At 51.1% G+C, this 20,591-nt stretch overlaps 1 protein-coding gene and 1 long non-coding RNA gene across 7 annotated transcripts in view; one reads left to right on the top strand and one right to left on the bottom strand.

Moving 5' to 3' along the window:
* The window catches only part of OTOF (otoferlin), a 53,732-nt gene extending 35,334 nt beyond the window's left edge, over positions 1 to 18,398 (bottom strand). For 4 of the 6 annotated variants that reach the window (XM_072036607.1, XM_027455476.3, XM_038177655.2 and 1 more), the window contains exons 1-5: positions 18,295 to 18,393; positions 16,992 to 17,050; positions 13,824 to 13,912; positions 3,660 to 3,759; positions 629 to 840 (exon numbers count right to left, since the gene is read on the bottom strand). In XM_072036607.1, the coding sequence (XP_071892708.1) occupies positions 629 to 840; positions 3,660 to 3,759; positions 13,824 to 13,912; positions 16,992 to 17,050; positions 18,295 to 18,373 (539 nt within the window). In that variant the 5' untranslated portion in view covers positions 18,374 to 18,393. Of the gene's footprint in view, positions 1 to 628; positions 841 to 3,659; positions 3,760 to 13,823; positions 13,913 to 16,991; positions 17,051 to 18,294 lie in introns of all 6 variants that reach the window. The other 2 variants (XM_072036606.1, XM_027455474.3) reach the window with 1 other exon arrangement.
* LOC113843367 (uncharacterized) lies at positions 18,241 to 20,591 on the top strand. The gene is made up of 3 exons (XR_003496649.3): positions 18,241 to 18,376; positions 19,568 to 19,740; positions 20,090 to 20,591. It is a non-coding gene; the product is annotated as an uncharacterized lncRNA (long non-coding RNA).

The raw sequence follows: 20,591 nt of genomic DNA on the forward strand, positions 1-20,591 counted from the left end.
TTTGAGGGCTCCGCTTTTCCAGCGGGGTTCGGGAGCTACTGGAGTGGAGCCATGAACCCAAAGAGGGCTCGCCTTTCCTGGTTTGGGATGGAGATTTCGTTTAAGTTTGGTGATATTTAGAGGGACAAAGCAGAAAACAGGGCTTATCAGCATCCCTGGTGTCTCCTCCGGCCTCACCATGAGACCCTGTGGCACTGAGACCCCATAAGCATCCTCACCACTATGGGGTCCGGACCTGCCTCCTGCCCTGGGGTGGAGGTGCGGGACCCCACACTTCATCAACCAGCCCCAATCCCACCCGATACGAGGGGTTTGCCAGCAGCCAGACCCTCCTCAGATCTGTATTTAACCACGTTTATAACCCAAACATCTGCCACATGCTCCAAATCCCAATGCTCGTGGGAGGCCTTGGCTCTGTGCTGTAGGCCTCTGTAGGAGCACCAGGCCCTTATGGCACCAACACAAGGCCCCATATGTCCCATCCTCACCTCCAGCTGTGGTGTGGGTCCCACAGATGCTGGGGAGGAGGAAGAGGAGCGCTATGGGGTGGGAATCCCCCCATATGGGGTACTGGGGATGCTGCTGCCCTTTGGTGGCATCCCAGCCACCACCATACTGTCCCCATTACCTCCTGAAGCTCCTGTCGGCAGGCTGCTGGCTGGATTTCCCCGGGGACACGTCCGAGCTCTGCCGAAGACCAGGGAGGAGGCTGTCGGTCTCCAGAGGGGGTCTGCTGTCCCCCTCTGAGTGGGGTCCGGGGGTCTCCAGGAACTCCTTGTCGCTCCACGTGCCCACCGTCCCGTCCTGGGCCTGGTAGCGGATCTCTATGGAGATGCTGGTCTGCAACGCACGAGGAAATGGGCTCAGCACCAAGAAAAGCAGGGCCCAAAAAATCCCAAAAGCAAGAGGAGCTGCTGCCTTACGTCCCCCAAAGCTCTTCTCATCCAGAGCTTGAGGCATTTTGGGGGAAGGCCTGCAGGGTTTTAAGGCCTGGACGAAGATGTGAGCCACCAACGCCTTGTCCTGAGGGCCAAAGTCCCAAAAACTCTGCTTTGGTCGGAGCAGCCAGCAAAGTGTCTCCACTAAAAACGGAGAATTTAGGAAAGGCAAATATGGAACCATCAGCCACAGAGGTTAAACCAAACCCGAACCCCAAATCTTTCTTCACCTTCCACTAGGAAGCTACTGGGTAGCTCAATGCAAAGACAACTGGTGTTAGACGTGAGGACGGGATTTTTTCTAGCAGAAAGGAGAATTTGTCACCATGTCACCAAAATTTGTCACCCCAGGGATGGGATGGGTGGTGGCAGGAGCCCTGAGGAGGGAGGACACGTCCCCAGCAGAGGGACCCCAAAAGGATCAGCGCTGCCCCGCATCGGGTGGCCGAGCTGCTGCCTCCCAGTACGATCCTTATGGATCCCTTAAAATGGGGGATATTCTCTGATTTTTACGATTCTAGGATAATTTGGGTGTTTTTGGAGGGCATACACAATTTCCCATGGTTAGTATCCATCAGGAATCAGCTGCCAGCGACTGCTGGAGAGGCAAACCCTGAGCAGGAAAAATGTGATGGAAAACCTTCCTTTTCCTGTATTTTTAGGAGAACCACCTGTATTATTTATATTTATATTTATATTTATATTTATATTTATATTTATATTTACATTTACATTTACATTTACATTTACATTTACATTTACATTTATATTTATATTTATATTTATATTTATATTTATATTTATATTTATATTTATAATTTCATTTTAATTTTAAATTTATATAAAACTACCTGGCTTTATATCCCGCTGCTGGTGTCCAAGGGAGGGAGAAGGGCCAAGAAATGCAGGATGTGGCCAGGAGGAACTCAGGACATTCAATGAGCCCAGCTGGATGGAAGGTTTTGACTGATTTTATTCTTTCCGTGGAAAAAGGCAAATTTGAGTCAATCAAAATGATTTGCCCCACCGTGCTGCCCCCACCCAGCTGCTTCAAATGGCTTGAAAAAGCAAATACAGAGGAGAGGGAGATATATGAAAATAATAATTTTTCATATTTTCAAGCCACTTCAGTGCTGCTAGGAGACATTTTCTCTTGAAATCTTATTTTAAAACTATTTTTTAAAGTTTGAAAAAATCCTTAAAAAGAAACTAGAAATGATGGGTGCAATAAAATGAACAATTTTGGTTTGGGGCTGAATAAAATTGTCACTTGTTCGGAGAGAAAATAATAGTTATAAACTGAAACCAAATTCACACTGAAAACGAAACTCTGACTTGTAATGGTAAAGAAAATTACCCGGTGGAATAGTTCATCGAAGGACTGCTGGCTCATTTAATGTCCATCACTGGACATTTAAAAAGATTTGTATTTGTATTGGGTTTTATTTGTATGGTTTTTGTTTTTACTTTATTTTTGTTTTACTTATTTATTTTATTTTATTTTATTTTATTTTATTTTATTTTATTTTATTTTATTTTATTTTATTTTATTTTATTTTATTTTATTTTATTTTATTTTATTTTATTTTATTTTATTTTATTAATTTAGTTTAATTTTTTGTCTTTATCTTTTATTTTATTTGCTCCCCAGCCAGCTACCAATAATTTTTGAGCTGTCCCACAGCCCCTTGTTGATGGCCATATTACACGACCACGAAACCCCTCCTGGCTTTGCAGCTTTTGGGTCTTTTGGGTCCCAAAACTTGGGAGTCCCACAGCACAGGATCCCACAGCACAGGGGTCCCCAAGCACAGGGGTCCCAAAACTCAGGATCCCACAGCACAGGGGGGTCCCAAAGCACAGGGGGTCCCTGTGCGAGAGAAGACACGTAAAGAGGAGAGCATCATTTCCAAAAAAAACATTTTTCTTCGCATCTCAGAGGTGATGCCCACCCCTGGGAGCACCAACTGGGTTTTCTGCCAACACCACACCCCCACTGACCCTGCTGCTCAGTGGGATCTGTGCCACTTTTGGGTTTCCAACAGCGTTTTGTCACCAAAATGCCCCAGGCGTTGCCCTCTGGATTCTCTTTGCAGGGCTCCTGCAGCCCAAATTCCTCCTCTTGATGAAGTGGAGCCCGGCAGCAGCGGTTTGGAGACAAATTTGTGAGTTTTGACTCTCCTGGAGTTGCCATGGAGACTGCACGGGAGAAGGGACCGAAATCCTGATGAAAGCCCCAAAAGTGAGCTTGCACCCTCACCTCCCAGCTCCAGCTTAGACCTGGGGCTAAACCATCCCAAAAACAAAGGGGAAATAAAGGAACGTGGCTTTTCTGCCCAAAACAAGCCCCAGAAAGCGTAAGTCACCTCCTGTCGCTGCTGATGGAGCTCCCTTGTGCTGAGCCTCAGAACCTGCTTATGGAGGCAGGAAAATGTTGTGTCTAGCAGGCAGAAAGGCTGAATTTTTATTATTTTTATTTTTTTAAATCAAAACACCAGCATTTTGATACACAGGAAGATCAAAAGTAGCTGGATTTCCATGTGTGTCATAAAACTCAGTCTCCATGGCAAACAGCTCCCTTGAGGTGCATCAGCCGGACCTGGGGGGCTCTGGATGAAGGGCGCAGACCCAAACCGGGCATTTTTTTATCCCAAATTTCCCCTGAGAGGCACAAAGAGTGGGACTTCAGGGTCGGATAAGGGAAGGAGAGCCGCGACCCACCTGGATGGCTGAGTTGTTGTCGTCTATGAGCGTATCCGTCACCTCCACGTGCCCTTCCTCCACCACCTTCTGCAGGACCATGCGGAACGTGCCGATGAGCCTACGGGGCAGAGAAAGGTCAGGCGAGCACCCACCAGGACAACATTTTTAACGGGAAAGGGAAAAACGGGACGATTTTGGTTGCTGGAGGTGGTGCTGAGCCTGCTTTGAGCACGGAGAGCTCGTGGAAAGTTCATGCTCCAACACGAACCACCCTGGGACCCTTTGATATTATCCTTTATCCTATGATGCTGCTGCGATCACCAAGGCTGATTTAGGGATACAACAAACACCGAGGCTGATTTAGGGCATAAAACACCTTCTGACCACCGTGGATCCTTCTCCCCGAGCATCACACCAGCACCTGAACCCCCCTGGCTGCAGGCACCTCGTTGCTCCTTGCGGCTCCTGCCCAAGCTCTTTGCACCCCGCAGCCAGGAGCGCAGCCCCGTGCACCAAAAGCAGCCCTGCTCGTTAAATTAAAAGCCCAAGAGGATGCCACGGGGAGCAGAGGAGCCTGAAACTCGCTAATAAAACCCATTATTTATTCGCTGGCTCATGGCTTGTCAAGGAGCCGTGGCTTGATGTTCTCCGTGTGCCGGCGCGGCACCAGGGGGACCTGCGCAGCCTGGGTTGAGTCAGCCCGAGGAAAGAGCCAGCTGTGAATCAACGTGTGGCTCCCGACACGGAAAAAGCCCTGAAAAGGTGAAAATGGAGCTGCCTTGCACCACTGACCTGCACCTCCCCACCCCAGCTCCCCGTGCACCCCAAAGACACCAGATTGAGCAAAAACTCCTTTTCTCCGAGCGTTTCCAGTGGCTGCACGCATGAATAATGCAGCACCGCTTCCCACCGAGAGCTGCGTCTTCCCAGGGATGAGCTTATCAGGGGAAAAACGCCGTACCAGCCTGGGCTTCGGGGTTTGCTAATTAGTGGGATTCGCTGTTTGCAGGAGAGGCAGCTCTCTGTTGCTTTGGAAAGGTTTCAACAAGAGTTGAACAAGGCTGGGGGGCTGGAGGGCTGTCCCCTGCTCCTGGCTGGCTGGAGGTCAGCTCAAAGTCATTTTGGAGAGCTTCTCTTGTGGCCTGAGCTCTAAAATCAGGATATTTTGGTATGGTTGCTTGCTAGGGAGGTTTGTTTGTGAAGGTTTTTAGGCTCGGCTGGCTGCTCACTGTGCTGTTCGTGTTCCTGCATGTGTCTGTATCTCTCTGCATTTTACCCGCTGGCACAAAATGCAGCCCCTTGGCGATGCTGCACAGCCCTAAGGTGCAGGGCTGGAGCACGTGGCAGAGGTGTCTGCAAGCAAAAACACCCCCAGAGGGATGGGGAACTCTCAGAAAGTCCTTACCAGCAGGGCTGGAAATGCAAAATGAGCTGGGGGCAGCCGGAGAGCCTGCCCTGGGCTCCGGCTGCCTCCACCATCCCCTCCAGCACCCTCGGGTTGGTGAAGGCAATGAAAACAAAATGTGACTGCAGCTCCTCAGCCCGGGGCATTTCTGCTTCCCACGGAGCTGGGGAGAGCGCTCTGAAGTGGTTTCAAGCTGCCTTGGCTTGTTGTGGATTACAAAAAGCGGGGGGGATGTGCCCGTGCCCAGCTCTCACCACCTGCACCTCTGCTTCCCGTCCGATCCCCCGCAGCCCAGGGCTCACAGCTGCTGCTTCTCCAGCAACAAAGCACTTGTGGTGTGTTTTTTTTTCCTTAATTTAAGGAATCTCACACCAGGAGCAACCTCGTGCTTGGGCTGCAGCTCTGCCTGCGAGCGTGTTTGGGTCTGGCGCTGTCAGATCACATCGCAGGGCGAGTGGGGAAAGAGCCCAGGAGGCCAACAAGGAGCAAACATCTCCAGGAGGCGTTTCACACACGGATCTGCTGCGTTCCCCAGGGGGAACAGCTTGAGAAGAGCGAAGCCCAGAGGAGAAAAGCATCACACCCATCTCCAGCTCTTCTCTGCTCCCCCAGCCTGAGCTGCAGCCAAAAAACACCCAAAAGCTGCCCGTGAGTGCCTCTAATTGAGGCTGGAGAAAAGCAGGGGTCCCTGCACCACTTTCTTTGCGTGTCTTTGCATCTCCTTGCGTGCTCTGACTCTGCACCCCTGGCTCTGGTAGCAGAGCTCAGCCCAGCTTAATTCTGGGAAGGGCCAGAAAGATGCCTTGGGGTGGTGGTCCCCTTCCTTGGCCCCCTCCCAGCCCACGTCTCCAGCAAGAGCCCGGCCAGAGGGGATGAAATATTCAGCACCCGTCTGCGCCGCCTTTCACTTCCGAGCCTTTCATAATTCATCGAGTGCCCTGCTCCCTCCCTCTGGCATTTCTGCGGATGGAAAGCGAGAGGGAGTTTTTCTGGGTCGCTCGTAATTTTATCAGACTGCTGGAGCCTCTTCTGTTACCAACCCAGCCCAATTCTGGGCTCGGAGCCCTGGATCGGGGCGGTCTGGGAGCGCTGCAAATCCCACCACGTGCTGCTCTTTGCTCTTTGCCCTCGTGGCACGTGCCAGCTTTCCATGAATCCCTCTGCGAGCCGTGCCCAGAGCATTTCACTGACTGGGTAGAACCCTGCCAGGCATTGCCAGCACTGAATTCCTTGCTCCCTCAAAGCAAAGGCTGTAGCACTGAAGCCCGAGATGTTATTAGGCACAAATCTGAAGATTGTGCAGCTTGGTCTAGTTCTGCCAACAGCATCCTTCAGCCCATGAAGGCTTGTTCCTTTTTTCCCTGCTGGCTCAGCCCTTGGACACCATTTCTTCCGTGGGCAAATTCTGCTCCTGGAACCTGGGAACCTTTTGTTTCTGAACCCAGGAAAGCCTTGGGAATGCAGGTAGCCTCTCTGTACTCATCCATCCATCCACCCACCCATCCATCCATCCATCCATCCTTCTCCTTCCCCATTTCGCCACCGCAGGGAGTTGCGCACGGCTGCACAATGCGCCCAGCTCTGCCTGGTGACACGTCCCCGTCCCCAATCTCTGCTGGGATTTTAGCACATGCACGGCACCCCCAGCACCTGCCGTGACAAGATTTTCATTTTCATTTCTTAATCAAAATATTTTGTGCCGCCGAGTCAGACACCGTGCCAAGTCTGAGCGCATCCGCGTCAGCACCTTTGGCAACCAGGTCTGTGAGCGCATCCCCAGTGACTTTCCCGACAGGATCTGTTTCCACGAGACAGGGCTGGCACTCGTTCTGCTATTCCGCTTGTCTTCCAGGGTGAATGAAAACCCATTCATATTTAATGAGGATTTTTGCAAGAGTTTGCTTGGGGAAAAAAAAAAATAAAAAAAATAAAGTTAATTCACCGAAGCAACTTTTCGTGTCTGGAGGCTGCTGAGGTGGAGCAGCTGGGGCGTCCTACATTTCTCCGGGTTATCCAGCCATTAACAAAACAGGAATGATTGCACACACCCACGGGGTAAGCTAATTTTCCAGGGTGTGGAGGGGAGATGAGGAGGTGAGCGATTTGGGAAGCTGTGGCTGCAGCAGGATGATGACAGAGGAAGCTGCGTTTTGGCTGTGCGGTGAAAAAGGCTCCTCAGGATGCTTCAAGCTCCGGGCACGCATCGTAAGTAAAATAAAATAAAATAAAATAAAATAAAATAAAATAAAATAAAATAAAATAAAATAAAATAATAAAAATAAAATAAAATAAAATAAAATAATAAATAAAAAGGACAGCCCATGGATTGGAAAGGGTAGGGAGTCTGGGCTCTCAGGAGGAAAAATCAATGTATCCTGATACCCCAGACACATCAGGAAGCTCGTCAAACCCTGCTGGTCAGTGAGCAATCTTCTGGCCCATGAAAAATGCCCACCTTAAGGCTCCTGGCCCAGAGGAAAAAATCCTTGTGTTCAATAAACTCGCATAGTTTTTTATTCCACGAAGATGCCAAATTCAGTTTTGAGCCTGTAAACTTCAGCCCTCCACAGCCCAGCTGGCTTTGTCTGAAGGCTCACTTCATCCTGAGCCTGCTTCTTGATGTCTTCCTTTAAACCTTCACATTTTTTTCTGCTGGAAAAAGTGATGAATAACTCCCTGGTTTAGCCTGATGGATATCTGTTATAGCACAGCATAGCATAAAATGGTTCACTTGGAAGGGACGTTCAAAGATCAGGTCCAGCTCCCTGACCACTTCAGGGCTAACCAAAAGTTAAGACAAGTTATCTCCCCTTCTGAACTGAAGAGGCATAACTTAATTTACTGTTAATAAAAATAAAAATAAAAGTAAAATAAAAATAAAAGTAAAAAAAAAAAAAAAAGAAAATAATAAAAATAAAAATAAAAAAATAAAGATAAAGATAAAGATAAAAATAAAAATAAAAATAAAAATAAAAATAAAAATAAAAATAAAAATAAAAATAAAAATAAAAATAAAAATAAAAATAAAAATAAAAATAAAAATAAAAATAAAAATAAAAATAAAATAAATAAAGCAGTTCCAGAGCTTTTGGCCCTTTTTCTGGTCTATCAGATCCTTCTTGATCTATCAGCTGAAATATTTTGCAAACACTTTATCTGGGTTAAAGGCACACGGTTTCATTTGCAGGGTTGTTTTTGCCTTTAACCACATTTTTATGGGTGCACTCGGGGCTCCGCTGGGTCGGACACAGACCCCCTGGGTGCAACCTCGTGGTGTCCCCGGGACCTGGCTGCTACGCCGATGATGCTGCAGGTTCTGGCTGTGATATTTCAGCATTTCTGGCAGCAGAAAGCTCCCGGCACTGCAGGCTCCTGCAGCGAATCCTGCAGCACATCATCGTCTGCAGGCGAGCAGGAACGGTGAGCACCTCGGTGTCCCCAAGTCCTGCTGGGGGCAGCTGCTCACTACAGGCACGAACCCTGCAGAGATCCGAATTGGAGCACAAAGGATGAAATGAAGCTCTGTTTTATCCTGGCGAGCTGTATCAAAAGCCCTCGGTATTAGTCCTTCTGTTTCTTGGCCAGGTAAGGGGAGCCAGCTGCTGTCTGCTCTCCAAGGATCAGCTTTCTTCTGGGGGTGTTATCAGCGTGCCCACCCCGGCATCGCCCTCAGACAGATCCAGTTACTGCTTCTTCTCACCCCGGAGAGGAAAACGGTGACATGCAGCCAGCAGGGAGGAAAACAAACCTCCTCGGAGGAAAAGGTGTGGGGTTTTGTGCAGCTTTCTCCATCCTTACAGGACATCCTGGCTCTAGGCATGGGGGGAACATGGGGCACAGAAGGAGCTGGTCCAGGTGGTCCCCGTGGGTCAGGGCAGGAGCTGCTGTTTTGGGGATGCTGCTTTGTGGCTGTTGGTGTCCTTTGGTGTCTCCCCATCACGGTGTGCTGCCCTGGCTGATGCCTCCACCTGCTCCTTGCTTCTCTCTGCCTCTCCCACACTTCTGTCCCCCACCCCAGGTTGCTGGTACATGGCTCACGGTGTCTTCTCCTGCCCAGACACACTCGAGTCCACATCTGGGACCCCACATCACACACCTTCCTCCTGCACATGCCCCCTCCCAGGGCACTGTGGCATCATATGCCATGAATTTTCACTCACCCTGGAGATATTTTTTAAGTTTTCCCAGTGGACCAGAAGGGAAAGGGCAAAAATTAATCGTGTTCCTGTAGGAGTTCCTCACCGAGTTCCTACAAATCATCTCACAATGCAACAGCTGCTTGGCTTCCACACCTGCTTTCCATGGTGCGTGGCACCACACGGAGCATCCCATGTCTTTGAGATGGATGCATAAAACCGTGCCTATTTGTCCTTCTTTTGGTGCAGGATTTTAAACCTGCACCCCCACAAGGTGCTGGGGCAGGGGCATCTGCACTGCCCTGCTGGCTTTGGAGGTGCTGATACCTCTTTGTGCCTTGGTATGGGGCATTCTGCTTCCACTCAACCTTCTTGGTCCCCAACGAGGTGACATTGGGTGATGTTGACCAAGGAGAGTGGTTTGGAGACAGAGAATAAGCATCACGGGGGAAATGTCCCTAGGCCACCATGGAAATCAGGAGGTTCTTTACACATTTTTACTGAAGAAACTGCCACCAGAGGAAGGTTTTCCTCATTTAAGATGTCCTCATGAACTCTCTCAATGCACTGCCCCCTTTTTTGGGCACCCAAATCCATGGGGAACGGCTCCCGAGGACAGCCACCAGGCCCAAACCAACAGCCCCTCGGTGGAGCCAGCAGCAATCAGCTGGGCCCAGGGGCCCAGGGCCAGGGAAGGATTATTTTACCAGCTAATTAGCTGCATGGTGCTGGCCACGGGGCAGCAGACAAAGGCAAGGAAACAGCCACGCAGCCGTGGCTCGGCACCAGGCCCCTCCATTATTCACGTCGGGCCTGCATCGGGTGTCGGGCCTTTATCTGGGGCTTTGATAAGTCCTCCTAATCAGCTGCACGTGAATTATTCACCACGGCTCGCCTTTCCAAAGCCTGTGCCAGGGCTCTGCTTCTCCTTTCTCCTCTCCCTCCCGGCCAAGATTTGTGTCTGTCTGTCTGTCCTCCTCCTGGGACAGAAGGCCGGGCGGTGGTTGTGGCCCTGCCTCAGGACGCGGCCTGGGTGTGCTGGTGTGGGCATTTCTCAGCAGGCAGGACTTAAATCCGTGGCTAATCCCTTTATATTTCGGACTTGGAGCCGTCTTCTGCTGGTTGATTCCTGCCACTGATGCTGAGATCTGAAACCAGTTCCTTCCTCCCCCATTAGGCCTCCCATAGGGTTAGGCCGAGGCTCTGCTGCCATCGCCCCCTTGGGCTCCTGGTGGCCTTCTGCCTTGGGGACACACACTGCTAGAGGGATGCTTTGGGGATCATTTTACCCCTGCCTGTAAATGCCAGCACGAGGAAACTGTTTCCAACCTGAAGTGCTTTTTAATTTAGCAGAGAGAGATGGAGCAGGTAATTAAAGTCTGGAAAGCTGCTGCAGGGAGCTGGGGATGCTCCGCCACAAGAGCATCTTCCCGATTACCTGTCCCTGACGGTGTCAGGATGCCCCCAGCACCCACCCCAGGACCACAGCAGGACAAAAGCATCCTCCAACCGGCCTCTGGGGACAATAAGCTTCACTTTTGAAGGCAAAAGCACCCCAGAAACAGGGGCAGTAGCTGCTGTTCCAGCCCATTGTGATATAAAGCAGGCGAAGATGCTGGATAAATATTTCTGTGCATTGTTCCAGGGGTGGTTTGCAGGTAATCATCACACACAAACTGGCTGATAGCATTTGTAATGAACTTGGAATAACAAAGAAGGCCCGGCACAGCAAAGTGTTCGCTTGGGGTGAACGGAGAGAGCCCGGCTCACCTGGCAGCCATCCTAGGAAAATCATAGAAAATCTTGTATAGGGTTCAACAAAAACACAATTAAAAACTGGAGTGTAATCAGTGGCATTCGAGGCAAGTTTATGAGGAGATGGAGCGTGTCAAAACAAGCTCGGTGTGCTTCAGAGTCATTTTTTCGGTAACTGCATTAAAGGAATAGGTTCCAACAAAATGTTTGGTTTTGCTGTGCCTGCTATCGATGCTACACACTAACAAGAGCAGATTAATGGAGAAACTCTAAAAATAGGGTATCAGTTGATAGTCATCGCTGAATGGCAGCAATATAGTGCAATTTTGCTATTAAACCCCGATGACTACTCCATCAGTGACTGGCATGTAAAAATAACTTAGAAAACAATTTCCAGATAACGAGCACTCCATCACCGGGGAGCAGAGGCAGCCCTGCAGGGTGGTGAGGACCTCACAACGTGCCCGAACCAGCCCAAAAGGGCACTCACGGGCCAAAAACACCTCCAAGAAGCAGCACCCACACCTCAGGCTGGTCTGCACTCCTGGGAACAGCTCCAAAAAGCTGGCGCATCCACAGCCCTGCAGGAATTTGCACCGTGGAGCGTAACGAAGCAATTACTGCCTGGCTGCACGAAGGGAGGAGGGAGGTGGGTAAGGTGTGCCCAGCTTGTGCTTTGGAGGAGGAAAACTGAACACTGGTGGGATAATGAGCTGCAAAGACAATTTAGGATGGTAAAAAAACCACAGGAGCAGCCTTCTCAAAAGCAAGGTGGAGGGATGCTCTGACTACAAAGGCGCAAGAGCTTTCAAGGGATGAAAATGCCTGCAAAAAACAGGCAGAGGTGCTCCTGGTTTTGTGGGCTGTAGCACCATGATGGGAACCCCTGAGTCCCGATTTCTGAGTCCTTGGGGCACGGAGCACAGCGTGGGGCTTTCTCTGTGCCAAGGGGGCTGAGGTGGTGGAAAGTGGGGTCGGATCCCTGCTCACTGCACAGCAGCGAGGGGTGAAGGTGGAGGTGCTGCTGAAAGTAAGGCTGATAGGTGTGTGCAGGAACCAAAAGCAAACCAAGGAAAATAACCAAAGTGATGGGAATGAGAAAATTGAATGTCATCCTAGCAGTGCAAGTGGCTGTCGGCTGGCTGAGGCAGCCAACCTCCTGTATAAGCAGTGTGGCAAAGGGAAAAAAAAAAAAGTAATTTTAAGTAATTCGGCTGTGCTACGGGGATATTTATTTTGTGTTGGGTATTTGGAGATTTCTAAGAGAATTCGGTCACCTAGGGAGAGGAAGGAATTCAGTAAGCGGTCTGAACGTGGCTCAAAGTGGCTCACACCACGCTGAGCTGGGATGTCCCCACAAGCCCTGGCCCCCTCCATCAGCCAAGCTTCCCCCCCAAAGCCCAGCCACCACCCCCTGGGGGCTCCTTGAATAACACAAGTTTTTCAACTCTCCTGCTGCTCAAGCTCTGACTTAAAAGCAAGATGAAAGTAGCTAATCTTTTTTTTTTTTCTCATTTTTTTTTAATTGTGCCTATTTAACACGCCTGCCCTGCACACCATCTGTCCCCTCGTTTTTGGGCTGAGAAGCAAGCTTTTGCGTGAACATTTGTGTGCATCTGGGAGACGTTCTGGCGACCCCACTGAGCCCCAGCTGGGGAAAAACACTTTGTTTTCAGAGCAGAGATGTTTGCCACAGTTTTTTTGTTGCTACAAATCCTTACAGCAGCGTGTGTTCCTCCGGAGAGCCAGACCCAACCAACGTCCAACCACAGGCAAACCAACCTCAACATCCAACATCCAGCCACGAGCCCAAGCCCTTCCTTGGCTGCAGAAGGGTTTTGTAAAGACAAGGAACCGAGGAGAAAGGGTTGGGAGCGACAGCAAACCCCAGGACACACCACGGCTGGGTGACACCTCGCAGTAAGGGGGTGCTCAGCCCCACTGCCCCAATGCAACCCAATGGATTCACGGTGACTTCCCTGCCCATGGGCACCTGGATGTCAACCAGGTCCCTTTCTTCCACCCTCCAGTTCTCAAACCTTCTTCTTCCTCCCATCCCCAGGCTCCCTGTGAAGTCCTGGCTCCTATTTCCGAAGCCAAAGCTTGTGGGAGAAGAAAGGGCCAGGCTATGGGATGGGCACAGCAGCAGGACGAGCCCTGCAGAACCTCTCCTTGGCTGCCTGTTAATGCAGTCTGCAAACCTTGAAAAAAAATCATCTTTTTTTTTTTTGTTTTCTTCCTCCCTATAATGTCAGTGTAAATGTTCTGCAGGACAATTCTCATCAGTCATTTTTTTTGTGAAATGCTCCCGTATTTTTGCAGTGACAGCATGGAAAATGGTATGAAAACCACTAATTTGACAGAAGGGACAAACTTCTCCTCTCTCGCGTTCATTATCAGCGTGTGGGCAAAACTTTAACTGGAATAAACCTTCAAAAAGCTGTCATAACATTGCACATAATGCGTAAGTCCTGGCAACAACCATACCCAGGTGAGAACAAATTGCGATAAATAGTAAGAAAAATGGAAGAATAAGATAAACAAACAATTGCAGAATTTGCAGAGCTGGAGAACTGCTGTTAGATATCGACATCCACCTTGTTAATTTAATAAAAGATTTAATTTTCTCTTAAACACATGCAAAGGGCATTGAAATAGGTGTCAGCACCTTCACAAAACCATGCTGTAGACGTGGCAGTGACCACAAATAAATTGTTGGGCACCAGCAACTGCACTCACAAAAAGTGTTATTTCACAAAATGTTGGGTTTGGGCTTCCTTGCCCAACCCAGGAGGCATCACCAACCTCTTCCTCACCCCCCGGTCCCCAAACCCAAGAGGGAAGCTCGAGCAGGACGGAGGGAGGGAAGGGCAGCCCCGCTCTCACCTGTTGGTGAAGACCTTGCTGTAGTTGAAGACCTGCACCTCCAGGATCTCGTTCCCATCGATGTTGCTCGCAACCGGCCAGCGGAAGGTCTGGGGAGGAAGGACGGGGAGACGTCAGGCTGGGGACGGGGAGAGGTGGCAGGGGTGATGAGGATGGGGCTGGGAGGGCCATGAAAAAGGCAGGGCTGTATCACAGGAGGCTTGCCAACCATGTGTCCTGGTGCCAAATTTATATCTATATCTATATCCCTATCCATATAGATATCGATATAGGTATCTATAGATACCTATCTATAGGTATAGGTATCTATAAATATCTATCTATAAATATCTATCTATACAAAAATAGATATAAAGATATGCAGATATATAAATAATATCTATATATCTATGTGATATAGATATATAGATATAGATAAACAGATATATAGATGTCTATATATCTATATCTATCTATATAGATTAGATATAGATATATAGATATCTGTATTTATATCTATAAAGATAAGATAGGTAAAGGTAAAGGTAAAGGTAAAGGTAAGATGATACAGATAAAGATAAGAAAATACAAAGATAAAGATAAAAGATAAAGATAAAAGATAAAAGATAAAAGATAAAAGATAAAAGATAAAAGATAAAAGATAAAAGATAAAAGATAAAAGATAAAAGATAAAAGATAAGATAAAGATAAAAGATAAATTTGGGTTTCAATTTTTTTTCCTTCTTTTCCTCCCCAAGCCAAGGAATCACCCTGCCAAGCCAAACCACCCAAGCTTATTTTCCTCATTTTCCAAGTCTCGGATCCCTTCCAGCCGCCCGTGTCTGAGCAAAGCCCCAACTGAGATGCTCTCGGTGCCTTGGGGACACGGGGACGTGGCAGTGGGACCGAGCCCCGCACTGCTGCAGGGCTGAATTCAGAGCCTGGGGGGAAAGTGCTGGCCAAGCAGCTTCACAGGAAGGCGTCTGTGACTCTTCAGAAACACTCCAACGCTTATTTCTGAAGCTAATTTCTTCCCTTTTATGCTTCCTGCAGTGAGTCAAGGAAGCGAATATAAAAACATCTGGAAATAGGGAAAAAAAATATAGAAATGGCCTCACGACATCATTTTGCTTCCCACAGGGATGGGGAGCAAGGCGCCGTGCCCAGGACCTGTGCCGGGGCTCTGGCACCCACCGGAGTGGGGCAGTCAGGATTTTGGGTAAAGTGCCCCAGAAAGTCTTCCTTGGGAATGTAATTGATCAATTTTTGGGGAGGAATTGGAACGAGCATCCCTCCGTCCTGATTGCACGTGGGTGAGTCCCTGCTATGGGGTCGGGGACCTGGCTGTCCCTTGCCCTATGGATTTGTGCAGCCCCCAGCACCCCTCTGAGCATCCCCACGGAGCCTTGCTGAGAGCTCTCCGTGCCTCAAAACCTATTTGGGGCCGTTAACACCACAGCCAGCGAGCAAAACCCAAAGCCCTGCACCTGGGAGAGCAGCAAAACACGGGGAACAGCCCCAATCCGCTGCTCTCCGTGGCTCCACTCCTCTTCCCAGCATTATTCGTGCCCTGGTGCCCACCCTGTTTCCACAGGACCCCCATCCACTGCCTGAAACCCCGGGGAATGCAATTCAGTAAAGGCGAGCACCTCGCTCTGGATGTTGCCCACAACCCCCCCAAAAAAAACACCAAATCCAGCTGATTTGGGGTACCCAGCCCTGCTCCTTCCTATCCTACAGATCCTACATCCCATGCCCTGGGGCATCCCGCAGCAAATCACGGCCATCACTCCCCCGAGGATGCTGTGCTCTAAACCTCAGGAAAAACTTTTTATTATTATTTTTTTAAGCCTGGTAAGGATTATTAGGGTCACTCACTGATTTCTAATACAACCCAGGCCGTGGATTTTCGTGTTTTACTCAGAGGTTCCTAAATTAGAGACGCCCTGTGCCTCGGTCTTAACAAATTTCTAATGGGGGAAAAAAAAAAAGAAAAGGAAAAAAAAGGAAAAAAAAAAAAAAGGCACACCAGAATTCAATCAGCAATTAATTACCCTTCTAGATAATTGGCTTCCGCAGCTGGTTACCTTCAGTAATAAATCATTTATTTCTGCCTTGAACCTGCAGGTGGGATACGGGGACGGGCTGCCCCCTGCTCCCTGACCCCAGCCCTGTGAGCAGACCCCGTTAACACGGCCCCAGAGCACACCATCCCCACCATCCATCACCGTGGCACCTCCCAGAGCTGGGGCTGCCCCCCGAGCCCCCCCTGCTTTCCTTGCACCCCTTCCTTCCCCATCTGGCTGGCCGGTTGTCCTCCTCGCGGGTTTATTGCCAAAAGTCTTATTAAAAACCCTGCGCAAAGCTGAGCGGGTGATGGGTCGGTTTTATCTGTTTTATTGACAAAAGGGGAAAAAATAAAAGGAAATAATTAAAAAAGGTGTTTTTTTTTCTTTTCCCTTTGGAGGAGAAGCCACTCGGGGTGCACACGGGATGCGATGCCACCGTGCAACAGCCACGGCACCGCGGCCACCCCCTGAAATAATCAGCAGCTTTGCTTCCCCAGGCTCTGGGAAGGCACAGGTCCTGCATAATTCATTGAGCCGTGAATAAAAATAATTGGAAAAAAAAAAAAAAGGGAACGGGAGGAAAACAAACAAATGGAAACCACTGGGGCAGCCCAAATCCAGCCTGGTGGTGGGATCTCGCGAATGCCGAGCAGGGGCAGGGAAGCTTCCCCGTGAAGGCTCCTGGTGTGGGGGGGGAATTTGGGGTGCTGCAGTGAGGCAATAATAAAAAATAAATTAAAAAAAATATATATATACCACCTGGGCTTGTTAATTATTTGTCATTTGTGTATGGAAATATTCCTCTCCTGGACTCTCCCATCAGATAATTGCTGGGGGCAGCCCCGCAATTATCACCCCCGACACCCCCAGCCCCAGCAAAATGGGGTCTTGAGGTTCTTGAGATCCTTCAGCACCCACCAGGGAAATGCTGGAGCTCGTAAAGCTGGTGCCAAGACACTTAAATTTGAGTTTTTCACCCATAATTGCTTTTTTTCCCCCTTTTTCCTTGCAAGGAGGTATTGGTGCCTTGGGAATCCCTGTGATCCCCTAGGAGGAGGGGAATTTGTATGGAAAATCAGGCAGGGGAGACGGAGCAGGAGGCAGGCACGTCTCCTCTTACCTCCTCAAACCTGGCCTCGTCCTCGCAGCTTTCCAGCACTCGGGTGTAGAAGGAGAGCCCTGCAGAGGAGACACGGGTTGGTTGTAGATCGCCTTGTAGATCGTGGATATTTTAGGTTTAAAAGCCCTCCGAGACCACCAGGTCCTGCCCCTCACCCACGAAACCACGTCCCAGGAACCCCAGCCTGGAGCTTTTGGCTGCCCTCGTGGGATAACCTCACCTCCCCACCAATATTTTTAATTAATATCTTCTTTATAACGTTGCCTCCTGTGGTGTTAGGAAAATGCTGAGTATCTCACTGAATTAAATTGATTTTTTTTAAACTTCCCAGGTAATTAAATCTGGCTCAGGGCGGGCGCTTTGGGCGCAATCAGCCCCTGGAGGCCAAGGCACCCCCTCCCACCGCATCTCCAACTTCATTTTACCAAAATTGGGGCATCCTGCGGGCACGGCTCTTTGCAGGGAATGCCCCATCCCATAGCTGGACCCTTTCAGATTTAATTATTCCCCAAGGAGAGGCAGAAAATCCCTTTGGCAGGTGCTGGAAGCAGAACCAGAAGGTGCAGCGCACATCCCAAACATCCCAAACCACCCTCCAAAGTCCCCTGCCACGAAGCTTCCCACCCACAAATGTGGGATTTTCTCGGGGACCTCACACCAGCCAGCTCCACCTGCAGGACCAGGGATGGGGCCACCAGGAGCCGGACCCCAAAAGTCCCCAGCTATGGGGTCAGGCACCGTGTGTCGGTGCGGGCAGCACCTAAACCCTGCTCTGGGCTCCTGGGGCAGGGACGGGGCAGGAGAGGCTGTGCTGAGGGCACGGAGCCCTGGGGAGGTTTGGATCCTTTTGCAGCCCCCCCGGGAAGGTTTTGGGGCTGGAAGGGACCGGAGCAGAACCAAAACTGCAGCCTCAGAAGAAATCCCAGCTCACAGCAGGTCCTGGAGCCAGGCGAGTTCCTCTCCCAGCCCTTCTGGTGACACTACCCTGGTGGCACCGTTTTGCCACCCAAAGTGCAGCCCTGACCCTAAAAGTGGCCCAATTCCCCCCCAGCCATCCCCTGGGAAGTGGGGTTCACCCCTCTAGGACTTCCCCTCCCCAATCCCCTGCACAAATCCCCCTCCCCAGGGCAGCAGGGATGGGGAGGGGGCAACTCGGGGAGGGCTGGGCGACCCCCTTGGTGCACCCACGACGGGGAAACTGAGGCAGGGAGGGGGCAGCCGGGCACAGCCCACCGCGGGGACACCCCCACACCCCTCCCCAAATTCTCCCAACTCCGCCTTCCCGCAGCCCCCTCCCCATTACCTCGGAAAGCCGCCTTGGCGATGCGGTCGGCTCTGCCGCGGAGGCCGGAGACGGTGCGGAGCTGGAGCTGCAGAGCCATGGGGTGAGGAGCAGGGGGGGATGCGCGGGGAGATGCGCCCGGAGAGATGCGGGGAGATGCGGGGAGATGCGCCCCGAGATGCGCGGGGCTTTCCACCGGGAGATGCGCCCCGAGATGCGCCCGGGGCTCTCCACCGGGAGATGCGCCCGGAGATGCGCGGGGTGCGGAGCGGGGCGCAAGGCTCTGCGCGGGAAGATGCGCCCGGAGATGCGCGGGGATGTGCGGGGAGATGCGCCCCGAGATGCGCCCGGGGCTCTCCACCAAGAGATGCGCCCCGAAATGCGCCCGGGGCTCTCCACCGGGAGATGCGCCCCGAGATGCGCGGGGCTGTGCGCGGAGATGCGCCCCGAAATGCGCCCGGGGCTCTGCGCGGTGCCCGGTGCGCGGTGCCCCCCTCTCCCTCCCCAGCGCCGAATTAATCCCTTCTTCGGCAGCGGCCCCGCCTGCCCGCCCGCCCCTCCCCGGGGCTGGAGGTGGTTGAAAAAAAAGGGGGGGGGATGTAGGAACCACCCCCCAGACCCTCCCCACAGCAGTGGGGAAACTGAGGCACGGTTCCCCCCGCTGCGAGGCGCCCAGCACTTCCCAGAAAAATACTCCTGGGGTGGAGAGCGAGCCCCGGAGGGCTTTGGTGGCATCAAAAAGAGACAAGCGAGGGTGTAGCCTTCACAAATGGGTAATAAAACCGTGGAAATAGGGCACCTGGTTCCATCCAACAGCATTTTTTGGTTCCTTTTTGGTCCTTCTGGGCAGAACTGCTGTTTTTTCAGCCCCTTTTCCCCCCCCTCTGCCTTCGCTCTTGCTAAAATGCTGGAGGCTGGGGGCAGCGAGGGTTTTGCTGAGCTTAGTCCTGATCGTCCAGAGGAGCTCTCGTGGGTTTTGGCACGAGTTTACCCCACAGGTGCTTGGCTCTCCCCTCCGTGGAGAGGGGCCGGGGGCTGCTCCTTGGAGAGCTCCCCAAGCCCAGGGCCGTGGGGCTGGGCACCCTACTGGGGCAGGAGGGGGACAGGGGCACCCAGGGGTGCCCCCAGCCCCAGCCATCCCAAGAGTTGGGGTCTGTAGGAACCCCACGGGTGTGCAAATCCCCCCCCCATGGGGCTTCTGGATGGAGCTGCGCCCCTGCTCACGTCCCTCCACAAACTCTGCTGGTGTTTGTCTGCTTCCTAAAGAAGCTCAGTGCTTTTTTTTTATTTTTAGATGGAGAAGGTCTCCCCCTGCCCCGCCGGTGATTTATCTTCCCCTTACACAATTAAATGGGATAACGAAGGTGAGCAGGAACAACGCAGGAACCCAGCCGAGCCAACACACAGGTCCCCGACGCACGGCGCACCCGAAGCGTTCCCCCGGCTGGCTGCAATCAGCAGAGCGAGGTGAGAAAATGCCCTTCATAAACACAAATCGCGGTTTTCTCCGCAATTTTCACATCGCTGCATGTGAACAAAACCACACACCCACCTCTGAATCACTGCTGATTGCTCCTATTTACTACGGGTTTGCACCAAAGACTAAGGGGAAAGCAGAGCTTGCCATGGAAAGGATCTGGCCTTAGCTGGACCCTCCTTGTGCACCCCCCACAGCACCAGCATCCCATCAAAATTAGCCCAATCCAATCATCCATCCCCAAAACCAATGGCCTTCTGATGATGCTACAGGACTTCGCGTCCAAAATTAATGAAATTTTCTCTTCTTAACTCTTTTTCTCTAATTTTTTTTTTCCAGCTCTTCTCCTCCTACGCTCGGAGCAATCACATCAGCCTCCCCATTTGTCAAACCGCTGAAATCCTTTATATTAATTGCAGAAAGTTTCCATCTTTTTCTTTCCCCTGCTTTTTGTGGGCAGCGCCAGCTCCTCGGAGAGCCGGAGAGGGGCTGGGGGTTGAGCTGGGAACCGGGAACCTCTGGGACAGGCAGGAGCAATCTCTGCCAAATAATCCCCTCTGTTTTTCCCCCTCCCAGCTCTTCCCAAACCCAAATTGCCTGCTGCAGGTCTCTCTGCACCAGCTGTGGACCCCCCCCGCACCGAGTTTTTTTCATTTTGTAGGTTTTTTTTTGGGATGCAGCCGTCAGGAGCGAGGCTTTGTGGGGTAAGGCCGCCCCGTGGCATCATCTGCAGCTCGGAGTGCTGCGGTGGGCGGCTCTGCCTGTGCGTGCTGGGCTCGGAAGAAAAGGGAAAAAATGCTGTGGAGGCAATTTCTGTACATAAAGCAGGAGCGTGAGCAAA

Source organism: Anas platyrhynchos, chromosome 3 (genome assembly GCF_047663525.1).
Source record: "Anas platyrhynchos isolate ZD024472 breed Pekin duck chromosome 3, IASCAAS_PekinDuck_T2T, whole genome shotgun sequence".
Classification (NCBI taxonomy): Eukaryota; Metazoa; Chordata; class Aves; order Anseriformes; family Anatidae; genus Anas; species Anas platyrhynchos.